Consider the following 25,618-nt stretch of genomic DNA (forward strand, 5'->3'; position numbering starts at 1 on the left):
CTTCCAGTACCTGAAGGGAGCCTACAGGAAGGCGGGGGAGAGCCTGTTTAGAAAGGCCTGTAGTGACAGGACGAGGGGCAATGGCTTCAAGCTGGAGGGGAACAGATTTAGGCTGGAGATGAGGAGAGGGTTCTTCACTGTGAGGGTGGTGGAGCACTGGAACAGGTTGCCCAGGGAGGTGGTTGAGGCCCCTTCCCTGGAGATATTCAAGGAGAGGCTTGAGGAGGCCCTGGGCAACCTGGTCTAGTTGGGGGTGTCCCTGCTGACTGCGGGGGGGTCGGACTAGATGGCCTTTGGAGGTCCCTTCCGGCCTGGGCAATTCTATGATTCTATGATTATTCTCTACCCAATCCTATAATTACAGACACACAAAATCCTGGGAAATGTGAGGGTCTTACCAAGAGTTTCTAAAAAAGCCTCTGGGTAGGAAAGCCCCACACAAGGAAGGCACACTTGCACCAAGATGTCCAGGACCACATCTTCAACTTCCAGGAACACAGGAAACTTAGACCAGGAGCATGGCGGTAACCACCTGACAAACTTCTCTCTGTGACTGCCCCATCCCTCCCGTGCAACAAGGAGGTCATATAAGAAACCACTATGCCAACCTGCCTTGCTCCTCCCCCTGACTGTACTGACTACTGCATGGGACAGGTAATTTGTAAAATTGCATATACCTGTGATTTAATTGATTCACTATCCGGATCCATTCAACCTCCACATTTGTCATTTGGTCTTAAACTTCAACACCTATCCACCCTAGCAAGGACATCAAAAGCACACTACCTCTGTGCACACATGGATCACATCAAGCAAATTAGTTGTGCTTGACCCTTGCCAGTCATATTTTTCACTGAAAAATAAGAAACATCTAAGTCCAATATTACATAAGAATTGGCCAATTCTATTTCAAGACCCACTTCTACGTATATGCTTTCTAAAACTCCTCCCACCTCTAATCAGCCACGTCTGAGATTCAAATGGATGCAAACTCAAACTATTCCTATCCAAACCTTAATTTCAAAACTGTGGAAGGGACGTTCCTAGGACAGAAAAAGCAATATTTGTGAAGCTTCACTGTAATTTAATATCTCCCACATAACATGGAAAAAACCTGGCAGCTGCCAGTATAGTAAAAAAAACCATAATACTTCAAAATTTATAATATTTCTGAGTACCTGCTGGTATGCATAGCTCAATATCAGATGATGTCTTTCAATGTGTAAGAATTACAACTTATATAATGCAATTACCGGAATAAAGGTTGTTGAAACACTTTATACTACCTTGCTTTGTGTCTATGAGTAAGTCACACGTATGCAGAACATCAGCAACATGGTCATACATGCAAAGTTTTCTAAAGCAGTGCTAATTTATTTCACCTACACAGAACCGCCCCAAGGACTTGTTTTGCACCCTGCAGCAATGTGCAATATCCAGCAAAGACTGGATGCAAAATGAAGTATTATTCATGAAGCCTTTCTCCTTTAGCTTGCAATCACTTCTTTCCCATCTACCCATTTTCTCCACAAACAAATACAGAATATAATTCAGCTAAAATACATACCATTTCCTTGAATGATTTCTGAAGCACACTGGTCCAAGACAGACATGTTTGCCAATATTGTTACCACCTGTTATTAAAAAGAGAAGGAAATATGAACTATAGCTCTACAATTCAGTAATATTAAATAGCACTGTGGTTTATAATATTAGGATGGCAGAATCTGGCAAACTCAATAAAATTAAAAAGCATTCTTGTCTTTTCCCACCTTTGTGATTCCTTAGGGGTCTTTATCTTACCTATAGCCACTAACTGAAACCCAGACCACAAGAAAACTAAAATCTCTTTTTCTCACATTCCTATGCTCATGCATCTAAGTCTGTCATATAGAGATCTATGCGGCAGATTTGTTCAGTGGTCAAACTGGTAGAAAGAGTCAGATAAAAATTTAGAAAAACCAACCAACCAACCAAAAAAACCCTGGAGTACTACAAAGAATTCAGTCAGGAGCTGCCCACCCTCAGGCACCAATCCTGTAGGCACGCTCCAGCTCAGGCAGAGCTCAGAGTGAAGGCTAAGAACAGCACATTCAGTAGCACTAAGTTATTGCTATCTTTCTTCTTCAGGGTTCAGCTAAAATGTTAGGAAATCCTCACAATGGATTTGGAGTTTTGGGCCTAGATTCAAAGAAATATATAAGGAATACTTTACAGTTTTATTGCAACCGTTAAGTTGTGTGCATGTCAAAACACCGCCCCAAAATGAGCTGGATTTAAAATTCCGTTTATACCTTTCCTGAGCCAAGGCCAAGATTAGGTTTTGGACCACCAGAATCACGTTTTGAGATCCTGATTTACAGAATTTCTTATCCAAAATAGCACTAACTTTTTTCAAGATTAGGTGTAACTCAGCTTGCTTCAAGTGATGCAGCAAGCCATTGACAGAGCATGGGGCAGGTGGAGCTGTTGACTCTCAATCCCCCATTGACATCATAAACTTCCTCTCTTACATACTGCAAGATATTCTTTATTACTTTATCCTTCAAATAACTTGCTTCCTGCATGCAAACAAACCTCAATATTAACAGCATATTTGAAAGCCCAAATAATAAATGTTACAGAGCATTAGAATACAAAATAGAAATAATAGTCTTTCTTAAGAGGTTATAATTTTCTCTGTTCTAGTTGAGAAAAACTGATCATTGTCAAAAATAATGATCAATTTAACAATTGGCAATCGGCTTTTTAACGGTACACTGTCAGTTCACAAACAAGCAAACTTCTTAGATGTAAGTAGGCATGAGATCAAATCACCATTCTGATCTCACTTTGCCATTTTAATAACAAGGATGACTCATTTTCGATGCTGTGACATAAAGGTCTTCCACTTTTGAAGGTAGTGTTACAGTGTCATCTCTCTGAATAAATATACTTACTTAGGATGCAAATGAGTTACTGAAACTCTAGAGAGTGACAGGTAGAAATATGGTAACTCAATATATGTCTATGTATTTATTCCATATTAATTATTAACTGTGTTTCAGGCAGAGTGTATATGTTTTCTCATTCTAAATTATATCCTGTTAATGAAAATTGCTTCCTCTATGCAGAATCTGTACCCCATGTGGCTCTGTAAGCCACAGATGAAGAATTCAATTAACCACAATTTGAATATGTGCCAATTATTCCACTCCTTCAAGTTATTTTGTCTAATAAGTATTTTCATACATAAAAATATTTTGTGTGTATCTTTTGACACCAAAAATTATTTGACGTTATATCTGTACTTCCTTTGCATTGATTATGTGGTCCCCTATATTTTGCAATGTATTTATGAACTAGACTAATGGGTTATATGTAACCTTCTCCAGAGGGGTTTATCAAGGCCCCTTATCATCAATAACCATCAAGTTCTACCTATATTATCTTTTAAAATCTTAGGACTTGAAAGGCAGTTAAACTATAGATTACCTCACTCCATATGGATAGGTTTTTCTTTCCCCCAAAAATTCACATTTTCCTGTGATATATACAACGTAACACGAAATAGCATCATATAAACACATCATAAGCAAGCTGAATAAAGAGTTGGCTTCAAATGCTATATTTCTCCTATACCTGCCTATTTTAAAATTCAGTATACATACAGCTTACACAAAAATTCCTCTGTAATAGAGACAAAAGTTCCAGGAAGTTTAAAACTAAAGATGAAAACTCTCCAGAGGAAAACACAAACTTAAATGTAGACTCAATTTGCTTTGAAAAGCAACACTTCTGTGAGTACTGGTATTAATGAAGTCTCGTTTCTTTTGGATTTAGAGTTGATCAAAAACCATAAACAGAACTTTTCACCCACTGTGGATTTTTTTTGGTATAATGATACATAGGCTCATGCTGCAGTCTTTATCTTAGTCTCTCGTTTCCCATTATCTGTCTCCAAATTTCATAAAGCCTTAGGCAGTCTCTCAAAAATAACTCTGAAGTCCTGTTGAATGAGCAAACCAGTTCAGATTTTATTGTGAGACATGGAGCGCACAAACAGATATAGATAAAAGTGACTGGCCAAGCCTAAGTTCCATCAGGAAAATAGATGAAAATTACTGAAAAAAAATAGATATCAAAACCTCTTTCAGAATTGAAATAATTTTGAAAGAATTGAAAGACTTAAAAATATTTAACATGGAATCTCTACTCTTCAACTGCAATATTTAGTATGAATTTCATGTTCAAGACATTTCTTGTAAAACATTACACTCCAAAATTATGAAGGACTGGCATCTCAGACAAATTATGATTCTTGCAATTTTTCTGTATTCCTAAACCATACAATGAACTTGTAATCAGCTTGAAGTATAAAACCTGCAATATTTAGTATGAATTTCATTAACTGTTCAAGACATTTCTCGTAAAACATTACACTCCAAAATTATGAAGGACTGGCATCTCAGACAAATTGTGATTCTTGCAATTTTTCTGTATTCCTAAACCATACAATGAACTTGTAATCAGCTTGAAGTATAAAAAAGAAGACATCCTGAAGACAGGAGACAATGAGCTGTGATCATTGGCCAGCGGTATCATACCATGCAGAAAGTCTGTGCTAAAGCCACCCAAAAATTCCAGTACCCTACTGACATCTTGACACATGGGATCTGCAGAAGTGCTGTTAAGCAAAGACTGACAGAGATTTTCCAGAGGGAATAAAAAAAATAAAAAATGAACTGGCTTCATCATATGTGGAATTTTTTAATGAAACAGATCTTGATGCTAGCTTTAATGCTAGATCTTGATCTATGCATCTCCAATGTCTGTATTCTAGCAGAGCTCTCCAACAGACTGACTCAGGCTAGTCCACACTCTGGTCTCCTTTATTCAGATCCATCAAAAGTTGCAGGTGCTTCTCTTCTCTATGTCAGGACTCTGATAGACATGGTGACTGCAGCTTTCTCTGAGGGAACTAGCACTCCTAAAACCCCTGTAGTAATGAACACCACAGAAAAATAGAAAAAACAATATTGAACTAATACATCTAGGCAATCCTGCTTCAGCAGGGGAGTTGGACTAGATGATCTCTATGGTCCCTTCCAACTCTAAAAAAATTCAGTTAAATTTGTTTTCCACCAGATGAAAGCTGAATTACTGAAGTCAGTGTCACATGATTTACACTGCTAAAAACAAGCAAAGGAAATGTGTCTGGGGTTTATTCCTGCGTTTACCACCTACCTGTTACTATGTGCTATGTGCTACACACCTAAACCACGTAGCAGTGGGAAACAGTGAAAAGCAAAATGCCAGGAAGAGAATTCTGAATTCTCAGACCAGCACATGTTTTAGCACCTTTTGAAAAGGCACCAACTGATCAAAATATTAACGTGAAGATACTTCCACTGGGACTAGTAAGACTTTTCACTAGACTAAAAGACTAAGGAGCTAACTTTCAGAGCTTAAAAAAACATACCCCGAATCAAGAAGCTTTGAAAGTTCACATTTAAATGATTTTTTGGTAAACTAAGTATGCAGGGATATATGTGGGGCACAGGTCTGCCTTTTAGATCCGTGGAAAAAAATCTCTATTTAATAAATAAACTGAAAAATAATAGATATTTCATACTTTTTAAATGTCAGTACAGCATCATGTTGCTAGTCTTGCAGTTGCCCTGGAAATTAATCTGAAACCTAACTAAAAATCTCTATTTCTATAGGCAAGTAAACAGGTAGTAAACAGATACCCCTCTGTAGTGACAATATCATCCGTTATTGTAAGATTGGCAGTGTTGATCTTATTGGTTACTCTAGTCAAAAAAATCTGTTTTTATAATTTGAGAAGTGTTTTTAGTTCCACATAGTTTCCTTCCGCTCACCCAGCCTTTCACACATAATGAATTTATGAATAATGAAACTTCCATTTCAGTTCTGTAGTCTGCTTTGCACTGAACCATAGGAATTTCAGTTGTCAAGACTGATTTAAATTTGAGAAAATATGAGCCTTTAAATTAAGTTAATTGAGAATCTTTAAAATAGTTTTGTTCAAAACATTTTGAAGAACAACAGTCAGCTTGAAAATCCTGTTGCTAAAAAAAATGTAATCACTAACAGTGTAATAGCACTTTTTCTTTTAAACAACTGCTCACTAATGCTTGTTAACCAGTGCATAAAGGTAATGGAGGTTTATTGCAAAAGTGAAAACTAGATGAAAATGCTTTGTTATAAACTAAGATATATACACCAGGAGTGCAAATCTCAAATGTTTAGGTAACAAAGCGGTTTAAACCTAAAGAGCACATAAGAAACAGAAAGCTTCTTTGATAACTTTCCCTTAATGAGAGATTTAAGATGATCTAAAAGTGTTTCACGTTATTGTGAAACAAGCTACTCAGGAAGAAAGATGCAATTGGATTTGGAAGATGAAAGCACACGTTTTAGCCTGTTAAAGGGGCAATATCTTCCACATTTGAGGGTCACTTACCTGACTTGGGGGAAGGGGAAGTGTCTACAGAGGTGAAAGATGGGACATTAATATACCTTTATTAAGTGTGCCTTTTATTTTTTATAGTATTATCTATTAAGTAAGCTTTTATTGATAGTCTCAACATAAATAGAAAGACACAAGCTCAAAATGAGAATTAGCAAGTAATTTAATTGAGTGGCAAAGTAGATCCATATAGAATTGCTAATTCTCTCAGTTATTTACTCCTTTAAGACTGATACATTTCTAAGTAAAATTATTTTTTCTACATATTATAAGAGTATTTTGTAATTCATTTAAACAAATGACATAAGGATAAATCAGACCGTGTCTGGAAAGTTCCAGATACCATCTTTAGAAAGAAAGGGGCATCTGACAACTAATTCAGAAGCAAGGTGGAGTCTTTGTTTCTGAATGTAAATTAAAAACATCTGAACTTCACAATTCAAGATCAATCCACAAGGACATAGCAGAAGAGTACATACAGCAGGGATGAAGAACAGGCATTGCATCAAGTCTAGGTAGGAAAACCTTTCACAATGCTATTTATTGGGAGAAAAAACTTTGCTAGGAAATCTCTAGAAATATTCTCTAGGACATTATATTGCTTAAAATAGAAAACTTAATTCCCATTGCTTCTGATAGCCGTTTTTGTGGTTGGGAATTCAGTTTTCTTCCTGAAAACAGAGAAGTAAATACACCTAGATAAGTAGATGATTGGAAGAGACAAACATCCCATAAAATAATAGTAGCAATTAGAGACGGGGTCTGCTTGTGAAGTCTAGGTTTTCTCTGAGACTCTGCCAGGGAACTATAATCTTGGAAGGCTGAAGCAGAGCAACAGAGACTAAACCTAAAGGACTCTTACCCTTTGGAATGAAGGATATCTTTATTTTTATTTACTTTACTTTATAATGCTGACTAATCTAGCTAAGGAATAGTCAGAATAACCAGATTCTCATATTTTTTGTTTTCAAGAAGCACATAGGAAATGCATCTTGCATGGGTCACATAGTGAATAGGCAATGTCCCATAAACCAGGTCTTATGACTCTAAAATAGTGATGGAGATAGAGTGTATCCCCTCTCTCACTTCTAAGGCCACAGTTTTCTGTCTTTCAGATGAAAATTGAGGCGGGGGTGGGGCAAATCATCTCCATTCCTTCATGGTACTAGAAAGCTTCTTTGATTTTAAAACTGACTCAATCAGCTGAAGACACCTAAGACATCTGGTCTCCCTAGAACGGAGCACAATTTGGCATAAGCCAATGTATAGTTGTAGGAAACAACTTTACTTTTCTAGCTTGTGTAATTGAAATAGGGGTTTGAGTATTTGGGAGGAAAATTAATTACTCCTGATTTAGAGGAGGCAGAAAGCACAGAGAGGTAATTCAACTGCCACTAACTCAAGCAGAGTGGTCAATAGGTAATTTCTGCTGCCTATCCTAGAAGGTCATAGTGTTCTACTTGAGGAGGAAGAAGAAACAAGAAACTGTAATCTGTAGAAACACTGGTTTTGAGCTCACCTGTTCAGAACCAAGACTGAAACCACAACCTTCACCTGTGTGGTGATTCTGTTTTGGAAAAAAAATCAGTGGCAAAACTCAGAGGCTGTTCAAAATCTGCTATCTCATTTCCTGAAGGACGGAAGATAAAAAGATGACGAACGCAGCAAAATGCATACATAACCATCTCTGGCTTACAGCTTTATGATTGGTATAGCCTGCAGCAAAGTCTGTTGTTTATAGTTTCTGCAGTAAACAGCCCAGCACTAGCCTGATTGTACTGTGAACCTGGCAGGCAAGGGCAGAAAATAAAAACTGCAATGAATTGTGCTGACATAGCATCTTTCCTCTAGAGACTTTACACTAAGTGCAATGTCTACCCAACTTTACAGATGATTAAACAAAAATGCAGAGAAGTTAAATTGCTGCTTCAAAATCAGAGCAGCAGCAATCTTAGGAATTGATCCCAGGAATAAAAACCTCACTGTGCTAAGCTAGCAAAATTCTAAGCTAGCAGAGTTCTTCAGCTGAGCTGAGATTTTATTCTTCCAACTAAACCTCTTGCTTTACAAGTTGGAGCACATTGTCTTATCCTGCATCAAATCTAAATAAGAAAGGCGGAACTGTGACTAAACAGGCATCTCATCTCAAAAAGATTTAGTGTTTAAGAGGGAGAATCAGTGTTGGACCCCTGAAATGTAACAATTCAGAACACTGATCACACAACGCCAGTCAATACTGTTACTTACATTTTTCTATTGTTCAAATGTATATGCAAAGACAGAGATAACCAGCTAAAAATAAAGAAAGGACATCAAGGAAGCAATTACAGTCTTCTTAAAAATAAAGGACATCAAGGAAGCAATTACAGTCTTCCACAGAAAACTAAATAGAATATCAATTATATAATGGAATGGTTAAAGTTTGGATCCAGTCATGTGACTTTTGGCCTAATTTTCAATTTTGCATCTGTTACTGGCAGTCTTGTTTCTTGTTTCATTTCTTGAGGTTTTTAAAATAACTTCATTATGTAATTTATCACCTCTCTTTCTAGCTATATTAGTTGAAAACGTGTCTTCTCAGTGTGACCTAGTCAATACTGGAGAGGATCACACAATTTTAGTATATAGTTTACCAACCACAGTTTGCTGCCAGAACTCTGAGAGGGAAGGCAATTCTAACCACATGCTTAGTCATCATTATACTAACGTCAGAGCTGGATATTAACAGAGACGTGTGCAAGAAAACTGTGCAGATCACAGAATCACAGAATCTTCTAGGTTGGAAGGGACCTTAAAGATCATCTTGTCCAACCATCAACCTAACTGACAAAAATAGACACCCACACAACAAAGAAGGAACATCATCACTAAACCAGACCTCCCAGCACTACATCAACCTGTCTTTTGAACACCTCCAGGGATGGTGCCTCAACCCCCTCCCTGGGCAGCCCATTCCAATCCCCTGGCGCAACTTGAGGCCATTTCCTCTCGTCCTGTCGCCTGTGACTTGGGAGAAGAGACCGACCCCCACCTCTCTACACCCTCCTTTCAGGGAGTTGGAGAGAGCAATAAGGTCTCCCCTCAGCCTCCTCTTCTCCAGGCTGAACACCCCCAGCTCCCTCAGCCTCTCCTCATAAGACTTATTCTCCAGATACCCTTCTATGACCTAGTTGTCCTTATGTAAAGACTTTGTGTTGTATTTTACCTGCAATATGTAAATGTACAAAAGAGTGTTGAACTGCAGAGAGGACGTGTGAGCATGCAGTTGAACCATTTGGGACTGTTAAATATTAATTGCAGCAGATCTTGAAAGCAATTTTCAAAAACTAGACAGGAAGCTCAGGCCCACTGAAGTCAGACCTGACAGAGGCAGACCACCAAGCTTTGTTCCTGACCCTGTCACTGGCTGTTTGTGTAACATACCACAGGTGACTGAGTCCCAGAGTACCACCTACATTTCTTCTCTGGGAAAGACCAGCTGATAGCTCAGCAGTGGAATCACAGAATCTTCTAGGTTGGAAGGGACCTTAAAGATCATCTTGTCCAACCGTCAACCTAACTGACAAAAACAGACACCCACAAAGGGAAGGAAGGGGTATTTCTCTTCTGATCCAACCAGGACAGGAACCTCCACCTTCCATACTTATTTTGCTCCAAGAAGAGAGCTTTAAAAAGGACTCTTCATCAACTGCCTTCCCCCTGACCAGCAATGGTTTTGTCTAATACTTGTCAGATGTAAAGAAGACCGGCTCCTAACATGGGCTACGTTGCTCAAACTCTGCTTCAAGCTCCCAGTTCTTGATAGTCCATAGTGGCTTCCATACATATACAAAGATTTGGTCAGCAATTTTACAAAATGGAGTCAGGAATCCTAGAGTCTTCATGAGAACAATGATAAAAAAAAAGCAGTTGGCATGGAGTAATAAATTTCCCAGAAACTCAGACTGAGAAGTAGTACTGCAAGTCCCGTTCATCCAGGCAGGGGTTTTGAAATAATATCTAAAAGACCTGCTAATATTCTCATTAAAAACACTGCTCTCAAAGTCTTTCACTGACTATTATACATCATTTAAAAATCAAAACTTCTTTACGCTAAAGTAACATCTATCTCTGCTCTCCTTTTGACCTTTCAATCTCCCACGTAGGAGAAAAAAGGGGGGAAAAGGCAACAAAAGGAAAACGCAAATGCTCTGAAAAAAACAGAAAAGCAGAGAAAAGGATCTGGAACCTAGAGGAAGAATAAATTTTATTAAGGGTTTAAAATCCTAAATGAGACAGAAAGCCTTAACTTCGCAGCCTGCAGCATCTCCCATCAAGAAAACAGGAAAAAATTTAGCAGAAAAAAAGCAGCAACTGTTTCCATTTTCTCCTTCCAACGTAAAAGCCTTTTTCCACCTCAAACTTTTTTGAAACATAATTTACTGATTTTAGACCTAGAAATAACCACTTTAAAATTGATGTTTTCACTGCACATTAATTCTTTGTCTGCCTAAATAACAGAAGATCAGAAGCTGTTAGACTGTACCTCCACAACTTCACAGGTAAGGTGAGAATCCTAGCAACACTGAAGAGACAAGTGGGAATGCAGAGAGAAAAAAATTATTATATATAAACATACTGTGCACAAACATACATATTTCATATTTTTCTGTGTAGAGTCTAAGATGATGGTTAAAGTAAAGATGGCTCTGAATGATAACGGTTTTGGCTAAAGCCTTCTGACAGTGCTTAAACTCCATTAAGACATCTGACTCTACACATTACACTGCTGATTTTAGGCATGAACCCTTCTGAAAGAATATTTTGATGCTCCCTTGAAGTAAAAAAACCCTGCTATCCAGAAAATAAGTATCTGCAGCAAGAAAAAGCACACGGCATATTCATATCCATTTTGACCCAAAAGTAGAGGCTAAAGCATCTGGAAATTATCGCTTTATCTGGTGGTTCTTATATGAAATATTTTGTTATAAAATTAAGCAATCTCCATGTAATACTGCTGGTTGCAGAAGCAATACAAGCTGCTATAAAATGAACAATTATTATCTTGTTCATCATTAACCCCAGCACTCAGTTCTAGGTTTCTTACCTGACCTAATCTAACGCTGCCTGGGAAATGGTAGAGGGAGGAGATTGGTTTTCAGACAGTGAAGGCAGGAAAGGTTTGTTACCATTTGCATACAAAAGCTTCCCAGAAGTCAAAAGACAGAACACTTCTAGAGGTGCTTCAGCAGAAAAATACTTTCTACAGGAAACACATCCATCTGATATCCAACTTCTGGGCAGAATGTTATACTGCCCAGTATAATATTTGTACTGTCACGGAGGGTGATAACTAATCAGTGCTAGAAAGTCCTTAGAAAGATTGTATAGAAGGACATACTGGGACTTTAACATGAGATAAAATGGCACAAATGAAAACACAACTCACTGTTCCTTTCTTGCATTTCAGCCATCTTTCTCCCATTTTTGGCTTACAGTGAGCACGCTTCAGTCTATTTTGGCAAATTGCAATTTTCTTAAATCAGCATTAATGCTGCAGTAGCAATGCATTTAGAAACACTGCGCAGTTTTCTGTAGGATAACTGTTACTTGAAGTCCTGCATGAAAAAGAGGGCATTTAAGTTTGAGGGGCTGTTTTATAACATTTTATGATAATTAGACCATATTTTGCTGTATTTCCTATTTCATTCCTTATTCTTACTTTAATTGTTTCAACATTTAGTATAGTTTAATTCTAATTCCTCTATTTTACAGGCTGGGATGACTTGATCATTCAAAATGGACATTAGTCCATAAAAATGTATTCCACAGTGGTTGCATATTCCAAAATATAACTTTGAATCAAAAAATTTCCAACCGTACTCAATTTTAATCTACTTGTACTTGGGCAAATGGCTACTGGCTGGGACAAAATAGTATATATAATAGGAAAAGTTAGTAACTATATTATGTACCTAAAAGGAATTAAAACATATATTCAAAAGACAAAATGGTAATGTAGAATACCCTTATAAAATTCAGTGTTGTAGTGTTATTTTTCTCTCTGAGTCTGCTTTCCTCATTGCAACAACTAAAAAGCAAAATATTCCATAAAACTGTCATAATTGGCAGACACTCTTCTCGCCCTTCCCCCAAAACAGTGACACAAGTACACTTTTGAAAGGTAAGCAATCTACTCAAAAACACACTTGTTCAGGAATTGAAAGGAAGACTTATCTTAAGCCTGTTGCATAACCAAAACTGTGTGACTAGCAACACGGGCAGCTCTTAAAGACAAGATGAGCAGCACTGATTCCACCCGAGCACCGGGTGCTCAGTGACAGAGCAACACAAGGCAGGATCTCATAGTCCCCATTGCTGCAGAAATAACAAGGACTCAGCTCAGAAACTTCCTGCAGCACACCACAGAAAACACTGTTAAAGACAAGATGAGCAGCACTGATTCCACCCGAGCACCGGGTGCTCAGTGACAGAGCAACACAAGGCAGGATTTCATAGTCCCCATTGCTGCAGAAATAACAAGGACTCAGCTCAGAAACTTCCTGCAGCACACCACAGAAAACATCACACCTTTCTGATCTGGTTTTTCACTCCAAGAAGGAATGTAAGGGGTTATTAGGGATGAAATCTCCTCAGTTCTTGGAAGGAAGCTGTTCAGTCCTCTGTTCCTCTAGCTAATGAGATGTCCTGCAAGCTGCAAAAGGCCTGGAACTAGACTGTTACCTAATAAAGTCATATATATACTTCTTTAAATGTCTGCCTTCCTCATACAAAGAAGGGGCTTGCTATGCTACCTGCAGAGCAAACTGCAAATCCACAGCTGACTGCAGAATTAAGATGAGGGCATAAATAAATAAGGAAATCAAAACTATGAGAGCGTACAGGAGGAATAAAAAAAGACCTTGAAGAATTTTACATATGTAATAATAGTATACAGCCATGTCAAACACCACAGCTGATGTCCTTGACTTTGCCCAAAGAGAAATATAGTAATTACAGCTTAACTCCATCTTTTCAGAAACACTGCTGAGCTGGAAAGCTTCTGAGTGCTCTTAATGTAAGCTAAAGCAGCCCTGTAACCCCTCTAGAACACAAATAATCAGTGTCTAAGGTCCTTGTGCCTTGATTTTCATGGCCTGGCTCCTGTTGAAGGGTACTCAGATTTTTCTGTGGCAGTGCAGATCCCAAGTCTACCATAAATCACCTTTTGGCTACTTCAGGGTGGGATGGGAATGGGCTTGTAAGACCTGAATTATGAACTTTTAGTTAGTTGTATTCACAGTGTCTCATAAACAGAAGTAGGTTAACAGAGCTGACCAGCAACTTCCATCCCTTAGCTACTGAAACCCTCAAGCCTCATATTTATTACTCTGCCGAGGAGAAATTCAACCCGAGATGCCAAATAAGCAGTGCTTCTGCAACACTTCCATTGCTTGGCAGTACCTGAGAGGAACTACAGAATTCTTTCTGGCTTCATCTGTGCATTATAACAAACTCAGAATTTTCTGTCCCTTTACTAGAAAAACTGGTGAAAAAGAAAGGGAAATCCAAAAGTACACCAGCCATATTCACCAGTAAAATTTGCAAAGAATCTACCACGCAGTTAGGACTTGTTCCAAAGCCTACCAACGTCAATGGGCTGAGCCATATTCACCAGTAAAATTTGCAAACAATCTAGGACTTGTTCCAAAGCCTACCAACGTCAATGGGCTGGGAATCAGATCCTTAGTCAGCTTTTGGAGCTAATTCATCTTTGAACTGACAATTGTATATTAGGCTTCAGTCTCCATATATATCTTGTTTGCTTCAAAGCACTGTCCAGTCAAGTTTTGAATACTTCCAAAGATAGAGATTCCATAGCCTCTCTGGGCCTCTGTGTCACTGTTTGGCCATCTTCATGACAAAAAAAAAAAATATTCTAGTATCTTAGAAATCTGGAACATCACTTTTTTCTTTTGTTTTTTTTTTCAAACTCACATTAAAAGCTGTCATATTTCATAATGCTTATAATAAAAAGGGACAGAAGCAGATAAAGAAAGAGCCATATATTGAAAAGAACCAAGAACTGAAGACATGAAAGCAATTTATATTTGACTATATATAAAAAAAAACCCCATAGAGCTGAAATCAGTTGACTTTGATACAAATGCTCTCAGACAGCATCTTGCTGAGAAACTGCTCACCTGATCTCGGGAATATGGAGTATCCACTATGTGTTTGTCTGCACATGCTGCTAGAAGAATCTTCATGGCATTTAACTGGAGCAGTATTTCACAAGCCATGGTATCAAAGAAAGTAATGTTGGCAAGAGCTGCTGAAGCCAGCAGGAAAACTTCCCCAGACGAGGCTTCTTGGCACAGTTCTAGGAATGCAGAAAATAACTTGAATAAAAGTCATCCCTTCCTTGCAAAAAAAACAGGGCTAGGTGTTTCAAAGCAGTACTTAAGCATCTACAACTTGCATTAGTAATCTTAGTATGTAAGACCAAGTTCATAATTACGAAGATAAAAAACAAAACAAAATAAAGAAAATCATCTTAATTTTGTCAGTTATATAATATGTCACATTGTTAGGGTGCTCTATAGGCGATATTAATGCTATTCAAATGAATGCACATTAATTTGAACCACAAAAGCAGGGAAAGATGGTAAATATGAAGCTAAACACCAAGTGTTTCTAACTCACATCTAATTAATGAGATGGTCTACCTAGTATACCATTGTACAGGGAATATTCCACTGAATGTTGTTCAACATAAAGCTTGATATAACTAAATAAAATGAAATGCAGGAGGCAGAAGGCTCACAGTAACTAACCCATAAGAGAATAATTCTGCTATATATCCTATTCTTTAGAACAAAGTACATATACATATTGCCTATCTATAAACCTATTTCTCTATAGTCAAAGATTATCCTGCATATTTTACAGCTTCGATAAGAAGTGCTGAAGACACAGCTCCCTTTTAATTCCTTGCACACATGTATTTTAACTAAGATCTGAATCACCTAGCAAGTGGATTTCAGCATGGTTTAAAAATTAAACGTATTACAGTAATTCAATTACTGAGTTATAAATATTACAAGGAAACTGGCATGTGATTAGTGAAAGGACTCTTCCAAAGTTATACATGTTCTATTTTTAATGCCCACATTTATTGGGCAGAGCATATACTACTAAAATTCCTGTGGAACTTAAACAGTGAAGATCAGGGATATGGTCCACCTGCTAGTATCTTCTGGATAGGCAGCTCAGATTGTCCCTTGGCTATGGTACATTGTAATAACCTGGAAAATCACCTGAAATAAGTCAGGTCAGATGCCTCTAGCAGTCTAGCTAGAGCAGAACCAAGCTCAGCACAGGTTAATTCCACCCACTGGATTCAGGGCTGGTTCAGGGCAGAGCTTTCAATATTTGTTGCTGGATAGTCTGATCATCAGGAATAAATTGTTTCCTTGATTTCTGCAGCACTAGTTCTGTTTGGGCAGATCAATGAATGCCTAAACACATCTCAGCTAATTCCCAGCCACTGCAGAATCCTCAAGCACTGGCACTACTATACTCTTTTTTTGTTCTATTACAAAACAAAACAAAACAAACATGTATAAAAATTGAAGTGCTGTAGTTTTAACTGTAACTCAGTTAATTTAACTAATTAAACTCATTAGAGAAATAGCCAGATGTATTGATGTATGAGAAATCAAAATAGATACCCAAACTGTACTCTCTGACGTGAAGCTCTGGGAAATCCTGAGTTTCCAGATCAGAGAGAGGAAGACAATGCTTTACTGAAAGCTTCTGGTATTTGAGAGGGATGGAGCACAGTGCCAGAAATAAAGGATTCCTCTCTTCAGAAAGTCATGAGAAATACCATCTTATTTTTCCTAAAGTGTCCTCACTGACCCATGTTAAGGAAAAGTTTGCTGTTACCTTTGCCTCTTTTTACCATGGATCAGAGGCCTAGACAAGAAAGACAGATACTTTTTTTTCTTGTAACAATGCCCATAGATTATAATATACTGTACTTTTCCTCTGAAATATCATACAAACGTAGACGCAGTGGTGAGCTTGAGTTCTAGGAAGTTTAGCCAATACAGTGGGCATAGGGGTTAGCAGCTATTGGAAACTGATATTGGAAACTACAGAAAAACATGAGACAAGAGGATACTTTACTGAGTCTTTTCTGTAGCTCTAATAGTAGAATTTCACACAGATATTATTTTGACAAATATGCATAAATTCCATTCAAATATGGACTGGACTAAAAAATACTATGTAATAATAGAATGCCCTGATTCCAAATTAAAAATTACTGAGTTTGTTTATCTGTTAAGGAAAGAATGGTAAACATTACTCAGGGAATATTTCTAATGAAAGGGAGTCCTACCCCAAGATGTCATTTTAACTGGAAAGACTCAGAAGTCCCAAAAAGAACTTACTGACAAGTGCTGTTACAATTTCTTCCATATTTTCCAGAAAGCTGCTGAGATGCTGAGTGAATGTGAGATGTGGAGATGTGATCTGTGCAATTACAGCCGCTGCTTCTGCATGAGTGGCCTCAGAATGGGTATTATCAGTAAGAATGTCAGCCAGGCACAGTATCCCATCAACCTATGGAAAAACAATAGGTGTAGGTTTGGAAATACTCAGGAAATACTTTTGCAACCAAAGATGGGTTTACAGTTCTCTTTTCTTGGCTAAACCACTCAGTTTATTTTCAAAAATGACTTAAACTTTGTGGAACTTAGGACATAAGGAGTTTCAATTCAGCAAATACAAATGAGTTCAGCATAAAAGTTGTTGACCAGCAAGAAGTCTTACATCTCCTTCTCCCTTAATGTTTCGGTGGAATTGATTTGGTCAAGCAAACAAGTCCGTTCTGACAGCTGTCTGAAGTTAAACATTAATCCAAAAATAAGCTCTGGAAAGCAAATGCTAACAGCTACCGTGCCACAGCCTCACTTATGCTCTTGTCTGAGTGTGTCCCAGTGTGAGACCCGAGCCTGGGTATGCAGTAATTTCTTCAGAGACATTTTTTTTTGGTCACCTTTTTCTGAATTTGTCACGAAACTATTGCAGGATCAAGAAATACTGTTAAGGAGAGGCCCTGGCCAAACTGCACTTGATGAGCTCGCACAACTCTCACATTAAAGCTAGGTCTGTATACCCCTTGCTTACTTGGAATAGGAACAGAAAAATAAGTAAAATGTACATAGGTTTATGCTTTTAGAGGGTCTTAAGTGTTCTAAACTTACACAGTTTAGGCAGATATATCACATATGCACACCTTATATAGGCAATATAGGCTTCAGCAGGGGAGTTGGACTAGATGATCTCTATGGTCCCTTCCAACTCTAAAAATTCAGTGAAATTCAGTGAAATTGATGCAATGAAAGACTACAACAAAGCATAGTCAATGGGACAGCTTAAACTGCAAAAACCTATCATCTGTTAACAACCAAACCCAGCAAAGGAAGGTTCTCTGTAGGCAAGGTCATAATCTGTGAACTTTCAAATTAACAGGAGTACCTTTCTCCCCCTGTTTAACATACACCTGAATGACTCATCATGTTGTCAAATAGGTAGATGGACTTATAGGAGACAGAGCATGAAGATTTATGTAATTAATTATGGACATGTCTATGTCAAATCCACATAAATGCATTAATTAAAATCTTTACATAAGTGAAAATAATGCAACTATAGAGACAGTTTACAAATGATCAGAGCTTTTAGAAATTTCAATGAGTAACTATTTTAAAAACTGACCTTATCTATTTATTTATTCGAAGTTCTGGAAAAGTGTGGGCTCAATTGCCTTGTATGTTTCTTGGACAGTTTATAGATACAAAGAGGACTTATAAAGGCTTAGCACTAAAACATACTTTAACAGTCAAACAAAAACAAACCCAGATTTGTGTTGTGCACTTACCAAGACTCTATCTTAGGTGTGTTGTTCAGGCTGCATTCTGTCTATTCAACACTTCCTCAGAACATGCACATTAATTCCTATCCATTATCTTCCAGAAGGTATTTAGCAAATCTCTTATTCGCATTTCTGTTATTTATTAATACAGAATGTTGGATTATCTTAATTACTTATTCTGCAATGGGCATGAATTAAATTATTTGATACACACTGACAGTTACTATATTTTACAAGAAAAGCTCTCAGATTGATGGGAGCAAAAATTACCCTCTGGAAGATCATTCATTGGGACACACTTTTTAATAGGCAGTAGACTATATCATTGGGACTCTAATAACATAGATAAATACAAAAGAAATTATATGTCTATTTTTCCTCAGATTACAAATGGGACTTAGCATAGAAGAAGCTCAAGTACTGGCAAGAAGAGGAAGAATAAATTTTCAACATTAAACTTTTTCTTGACAAGCTTTCAACATTAATCTACCTACAGCAAAATATTTCCTCCTAGTTATGGCAGAATTCTGCAGCTTGAAACAGCAGATTCACATAATTCACTCGGCTTCAAGGTATATTAATAGATCTCAGTGTCAAGAATTAATATATGTCCTCACAAGATGATTTAGTAGGCAAAGTGTGCTAGACAATATCATATGCAAAACCCCCCAACTTTGTCACCTTGAAGCCTCCCCAGATCACACCTTGTCTAGGGTCCGAAGGATGCTAATAACAACAGTCAGTATAAAAAGTTAAAAATATTCCAAGGCATTCAAAAAGTACTTCACAAAAAACTTCTTCTAAGATCTGATAACAGGATACAGCACTCTTCAGCTAGATTTACTGGTTAAAATTCACTTGGCCAACTCCTATTCAATGACCTTGACAAAATCACTTTAGAGTAGTTTTATGCTATTTCAGAACAAGTAAGAGCTTATCAAAGGCAGGTAAAAGCACATGGTTAGATTTTTCAATCACCACTAATTGTTTATATCTACACTATAAAATACAAGCTTCTAACAATACAAGGGCAGTACTTAACTTTTAAATTACATGTTTGACTATTTGTATTTGCCAAGTAATTGTTTTTGGAAATAGGAGTTGCTGATTTGCAAACAGAAGTGGATATAGGTTTTTATTTGTTATTTATGTTGTTATTTATAAAGATAAAATACATACTTTGGATCCATGAAAGCCAGCACTAGTTATTCTCCTGTCTATTCAGAATCATGTAAAATACTAACAAATTCAGCCTAAAATTTCTCTAGACACTTTTTTCTTCCATCTTAAATATAGAAAATAAAATAAAATAATTCTACTCCAGCAGGCAACCCCATTTGTAAGTGTCTAGCAATAAATTTTTAAATGACAGGGGAACAATCTAATAAAAGCACTTTAACATCCAAAAAGAAATTGCTGCTCAAAGCATTTTTATAATTAGCTTTCACACTGAAAGGAACTTTGGATGGCTGCCCTGTTTTCTGTTTAATTTTGGTGAAGTAATCAGCTAAATGTCAAATCTGTTCATCACCTTGGCAATACAAAAAGAACCAGTTAGCCAGATAATGCAAACAAATGAATTCCATGAATGCAACAAGATGCTGTGGAGACCCTGCATTTGAGGAATGGCATTCAGTAAATGCTTGATCACTAATATTTCAATATTGATAACTGGAAAAATGCCAGGAACTTCAATTCTTATGAGCATAGCCCCGTTATGGAAACTTAGTCCAAGTGACAAAATAAATACGTGACTGCCTTACCGCATAGATCAAGTTTTCTGAAAGGAAATATTTTTTCTCTGCAACAGGAATGAATGAGCTCTTTAGCAGTCCTTTCTTCAGTATACCTGTTCTTCCTCCTAAAAATACTAAATAAAACTAGCCATCTGTTAAAGATACCAATACAGAACTTGGGATGAATTGCATTAATGACTTCATGATTTGGAATATTACACACAACAGTATTAACTTTCCTTTTCATGAGGAGGTTCAAGGCAGGCTTTCCATGCTGCTCTGTGAACAAAGAGGCATTGCCTTCTTTTTAATAATGTCTGTCTTCATTTGTATAAAATGCTGCTGAATGCCTTTTCTCATACTATGACTTTCTCTAACATTCCTCTTTGCCCACTCTTAACACTCAGATGATCTCTGCACATTGGTATACTTTCTCAAAGCTTTTTTTTTGCATTCCCTAAATTGATCTCCCAAGTCATCTTGCTGAAATTGGAAAGCCTTAGAGGCTACTGGCTGATTTCCCACTGTCAAATCCATGGATAACACAATCAGCCTACAACTGGGTGCTTCTGGTAAGCAGGACTAGCAGGTTACAAAGCAGTTTTAAAGGAAGAATGGAAGGGAAAAGTTGAGCTCCAGATATAATACAGCAAATGTGGAAATAAAATCACAAAGGGATCACCTCTTAAACATTGTCTCAGCCTTCCTGGGAGGGTAGAGGAGAATTTCAAAAGCAGAGGCTGCATCAAACAGTCAAGAACTGATAGATCAGAGTTGTGGTTGTTTTATCCTTTCACACATTGTGTATTAGCACCTCCGACTTGAAGCTAGGACAGGTTAACTATATAGGTGAAGACATGAACATTAACAGAGTACATATAAACTGCATAGCTGGATAAAAACCCAAGCACATTAAAATTTATGGGATGAGGAAGAAGGAGACAGAGAAGGAAGGAAAAATTACCATATTCAGAAAACGTTTTATTCCCATGCTCAGAATTCTTTGAACACAAGCTACTTCACTCCCGAGACCATGGAATGACCCATGAAGTCACTTCACTATTCTGCAACTCCGTTGGAAATGTCATCCAACAGAATCCATACACTGTTAGTTTGAAGAGTTGTTACTCATGAAATGAGTTGCTGATCATCAAGGCTGAGGTATATCCTATGTCAACTTCTGTAATGTATTCTGCGCCTGTAGAAGGCCTAAAAGTCTTCTTCTGAAAGAAGATTTCTATACTGAAAGAGAACAAGCAAAAAGGACAGAAGTATTCTAGCTTGCACACAGTGATCTTTCCTGTTTGAACCATTGCTCTGCCAAGTGCTCTGCAGAAAAAAACTGCCTTAGCTCCACTGAGAACTGTGCTGATTTATACCAGATCAAGATTTGGTCAGCTATTTTTAAAGTAAGATGATATATTAATGGAGTGATGCCATTAAAATGTCCACAAATACTATTCCAAGTAATCAAAGCTACTGCAGCAATTCCATGGCAGCAGCAGTGACCAGGGAACAAAACTGCAATGATTTTAATAACTACTGCTGTACATTAGTGGACATGGGATCTAATCTATAAACCATATTGTGTACTCTACAGAATAGTGCAGGGATGAATAAATGGTTCCCATCTCAGTCGCTTTAAAACTGCTGGCAATAACCTGAGCTTTGTGTCCAAATTGGATGCGAGTGGGTGCTTTGGTTCATGGCAATTTCAACTAAAACTTCCCTTTTAAACTTCCCTCCTTCAGAATGCAGTCAAACTTTTCTCTCTCTCTCAAAAAAAAAGAGGAGACAGTTGGCTCTATCAGCTTGAAAGATGTGTTAAACCTGGTAATACCTAAGTAGCAACCTTGTAGCCATACTGCAGGAAGAAATAAACTGCAGAGCAAGATGAAATAACAAGTTCCTTATTCTGGGCTGACTAGGAGTGAAAGGATAAACAGTGTGTAAAACTTTTCTCCCTACAAAACCTAGGGAAAGCAGTCAAGCAGTCACCTCACAGTGCATGCTCTTTGGCACTCAGAGATCTAAGCTTGTTGCAGATAAAAAGTACAAGTGCTTGTCAAAGAAGTAGTAGAGAATAAGTAATTTTACAGAATTCTTTGGCACTCAGAGATGCTCTAAGCTTGTTGCAGATAAAAAGTACAAGTGTTTGTCAAAGAAGTAGTAGAGAATAAGTAATTTTACAGACAGGATGGACAAAATCAGTAAGATCAACATCCAGAATTCTTTCTGGTGTTCGTTTCAAGAATAAGTGAAAAGCTGAGTTTGAGCTCTGTCAGTTATGAGGACTGTTAGGAAGGGTAAGACAGTCTTTTAAAGCATTATTTCTGTAGTTGATACAATAAAGCAGAAACTGCAGTGCTATTAGTCTAGCAGCTCACATATTCCTACTCCCATAAGTCACAGTTTACATCGCTTCAAGCTATCCTACAAATATAGTTGAACCAGCCAACTTTCCTGGTCTACTCCTCACATGCCTCCATTGTACAGGGTAGTGCTGAGTGGCTACAAAGAAGAGATTGCAAAGGAAATCACTTGCAGTTGTGTAAAAGTCATCCGTAGCACAGATCCTTCTACTCAACCACTGTTGGAGTTTATAGAATTGGGATGTATTGACAAAACAAAATGAAAACTGCTGAGCACAAAGAAGTACGGTGGCTTGGAAAAAAAACCCAAATATTTACAATGGCCTTTTTACTCAGCATTTGTTACATTCTTTTTCTCCTATTCTGTCACAGCTAAAAGACAATCACAATAATGACTGTGTTGCCTGTAATCTCAGGAATACACAAGAGTAGGGGAGAACTATATGTGTTCATATATGATAAAGTTAGAGATTAAATTCTTCAAGTTGTGTGACACATGACAGAAGCCAACTGCTTCTCAGATTCTTTTGCCCTACATTTTGGAGGGCTGGATATACTGGCTTGTTTTTAAGTTACAGGAATCTATTCCTATTTGTAGGATTTTCTCGATATCTGCATTACAAATTCCATAAAGTGTATGCTTGTTTCTTTTAAATAATGGATAAGGCTTTATATATTATACTTTGGGATCTGAATTTCATTAAAATGAAGCCACATCGATACAAAAAGGACTCGGCAACAAGATGAGAGGAACTGTCATGTGTTATATAAGAATGCTGAACAAGATACTGGGACCTGAAGTCTGAATTAGGGAAAGACCATACATTAGTAGTTTTCACATAGTCCTCATTTTTATTTACCCTGGGGGATCATAGTCTGAGAAAGAAGGAAAAAAAAAAAAAAACCCACCTCAACTATTCCTATAAACAAACAGGGGCTCCAGGGTTATGCATAGCAGGGCACTCCAGAAAATGAGATGTGCTCACTGAAAAAAACATGCTCCGATCACCTAGTTTTAAATAAATAATGTCACAGACACTTCATTGCGTGAGGGCGTATTCTCAAACACCTGGTGTCTGGGATTTAAAAACATGAACACTCTTTCAACATGTTTGATTACTTTGTATAATTTAGGTTTTGGTGTGACACCATGGGTTTTATTTTCAAGGAGTGTCTGTTAGCGTACCTCTTCATGAGAAAAAAAACCAACCCTATGCATACCACAATTTTAGAGGACCCTCTTCATCTGTTACAATAATGAGAAAGTGTCTCTATCCAAAAAAAAGAGCAGCATGGAGGTCATGGCCAGAGAATCAGTCATTATCAGCTAATCTAACTCTTCATAGTGCCTTTCTTCTCTCAGGAAAAGTATCTGATAGTCTTCCTGCTAGAATTCTGGATGTGTTTAAGTCAATACTTTAAAAATCTTAACATGATTATGCTAAAGAGTTAAAGAACTTATATTTAATAAAAGAACTTATTATTATGACTCTAATTTCACATACAACTTCTCTCATCAGATTAAAATCCTTGAACAGGTCATTACACATGAGGTTAGAAACAAACATAACCCTGCACTATGCTCAGAGTATGACAATGGAAACCCCACAGCAGAAAGTAAAGAGTTACATTAGAAAGGTAGAGACAGTGAGCGAGCAATGGAGATAGCACAGGATCTTGCTTTTTTTTTACTGCTACTTTAAATATGAGATTCTGCATATGCATTCAGAAACAGATCCTATGCAAACAATTTTCTTGCAGACATTTCTCCTGTCAATAGTGTCAGTCAGTTAAGCCTAAAGAATACCCAGTCTCTGAAATGCAAGGCCTCTACAGTATTTCAATTACTTGTACACTAATTAAACACACCAAACAACAGGAGGCCATTTCTCTAATAGAATCTATTAAATATATACAGCAACTTATTCAGAAAAATGTTATGTCTAAATTCATATAATTGCCAAAACTGACTCGGTGTTTCACCCATTTTGTTCTTTCTAAAAATTTTTGTTGCTTTTAAGAAAAACATAAAGCATTACTATAATTGTTTGCTACATTCATTATTTCACACTAGCTGTTCAATTATTTTAATAAATTAATTTAAATAAACTAGATCTAGAACCAACCTTGTATGTGCCAGATTTTTATTAGCAGAGAATTTTTACAAGCAAGTTATAGAGCTTTATGATAGCCATTTATAATGAAAACACTCACAGCACTTTAGCTATAAAACTTTTAGTGAGCAACTCAGTAAGAGTCCATTCATGTTGTAATAGCAACAGAGGAAATTGCTACCCTTATTCAAACAAGAATTTTAAAAAATTTAAAAAGTAGCAGTTTTCATCTGGTGAAAATTGATGGAACTTTACTGGCTACAGCAGACTCAAGCTATTTGGTCCTAAGATTCCCCTCTTGACAGTTAGGAAAATCTCCTTGGGTCTCCTACAAACATTGATTTATTTCTATGACTGCAGTGGCAATAAAATAATTTCAGAATCGCTTTAAGCATAAGAAATCTAAGTTCAAGATCAGTTGTTTGCACGGAATCTTTATGAGCAGTCAGAGGTCTACGATGAGCCATCAGGTAAAATGATCTCAGAGGTTTTTCTCTCCATTAACACCTCCCAGTACTGCTCTTTGGTTACAGTTGCTATATTGATTCTATATTAGAAGAAAAAAGGACAATGCTAAGAGGCTGACAAAACTGAATATTTTTATGAGCTGAATTTTTATTTTTCTTCTACTCTACGTTGTTTGCTGCCTTACCAGGTCTCAACATATACGAGCATCGTTATTGAGGATAACAAACATACATTTAAAGATAAGTTGTGTTTGAATGCTGCATTGAAGGAGGAACAAAGCCTCATATTTGGTTGCACTTTCAATAGAGATTCTTTGTTCAGCAAGCAAAAATAGCTACAGCATAGTGCTTTGATACAGGGGCAGTTCCAATCTGCATTCAGAATCGTATTTGCTAGTCAGGTTTATTTTCATATACTGATCTCATATCAGAAAATCACATCCGAACTCTCTGAAATGGAATTTACCTACTGAGCAGATTCCAGCTTCAATAGCCCAGGATCTTCTCTGGTTAATTTAGATGGAAAAA

The 25,618-nt window shown here is 37.2% G+C and overlaps 1 protein-coding gene across 1 annotated transcript in view; it reads right to left on the minus strand.

The window, feature by feature from the left end:
- INSC (inscuteable homolog (Drosophila)) overlaps positions 1 to 25,618 on the minus strand; it is a 113,802-nt gene that overhangs the window by 6,070 nt on the left and 82,114 nt on the right. The window contains exons 7-9 of the mRNA XM_014942087.1: positions 16,915 to 17,086; positions 14,659 to 14,837; positions 1,568 to 1,634 (exon numbers count right to left, since the gene is read on the minus strand). Coding sequence (XP_014797573.1) covers positions 1,568 to 1,634; positions 14,659 to 14,837; positions 16,915 to 17,086 — 418 coding nt within the window. The remainder of the gene's footprint in view (positions 1 to 1,567; positions 1,635 to 14,658; positions 14,838 to 16,914; positions 17,087 to 25,618) is intronic.

This window comes from Calidris pugnax, unplaced genomic scaffold, assembly GCF_001431845.1.
Source record: "Calidris pugnax isolate Ruff unplaced genomic scaffold, ASM143184v1 scaffold112, whole genome shotgun sequence".
NCBI lineage: Eukaryota > Metazoa > Chordata > Aves > Charadriiformes > Scolopacidae > Calidris > Calidris pugnax.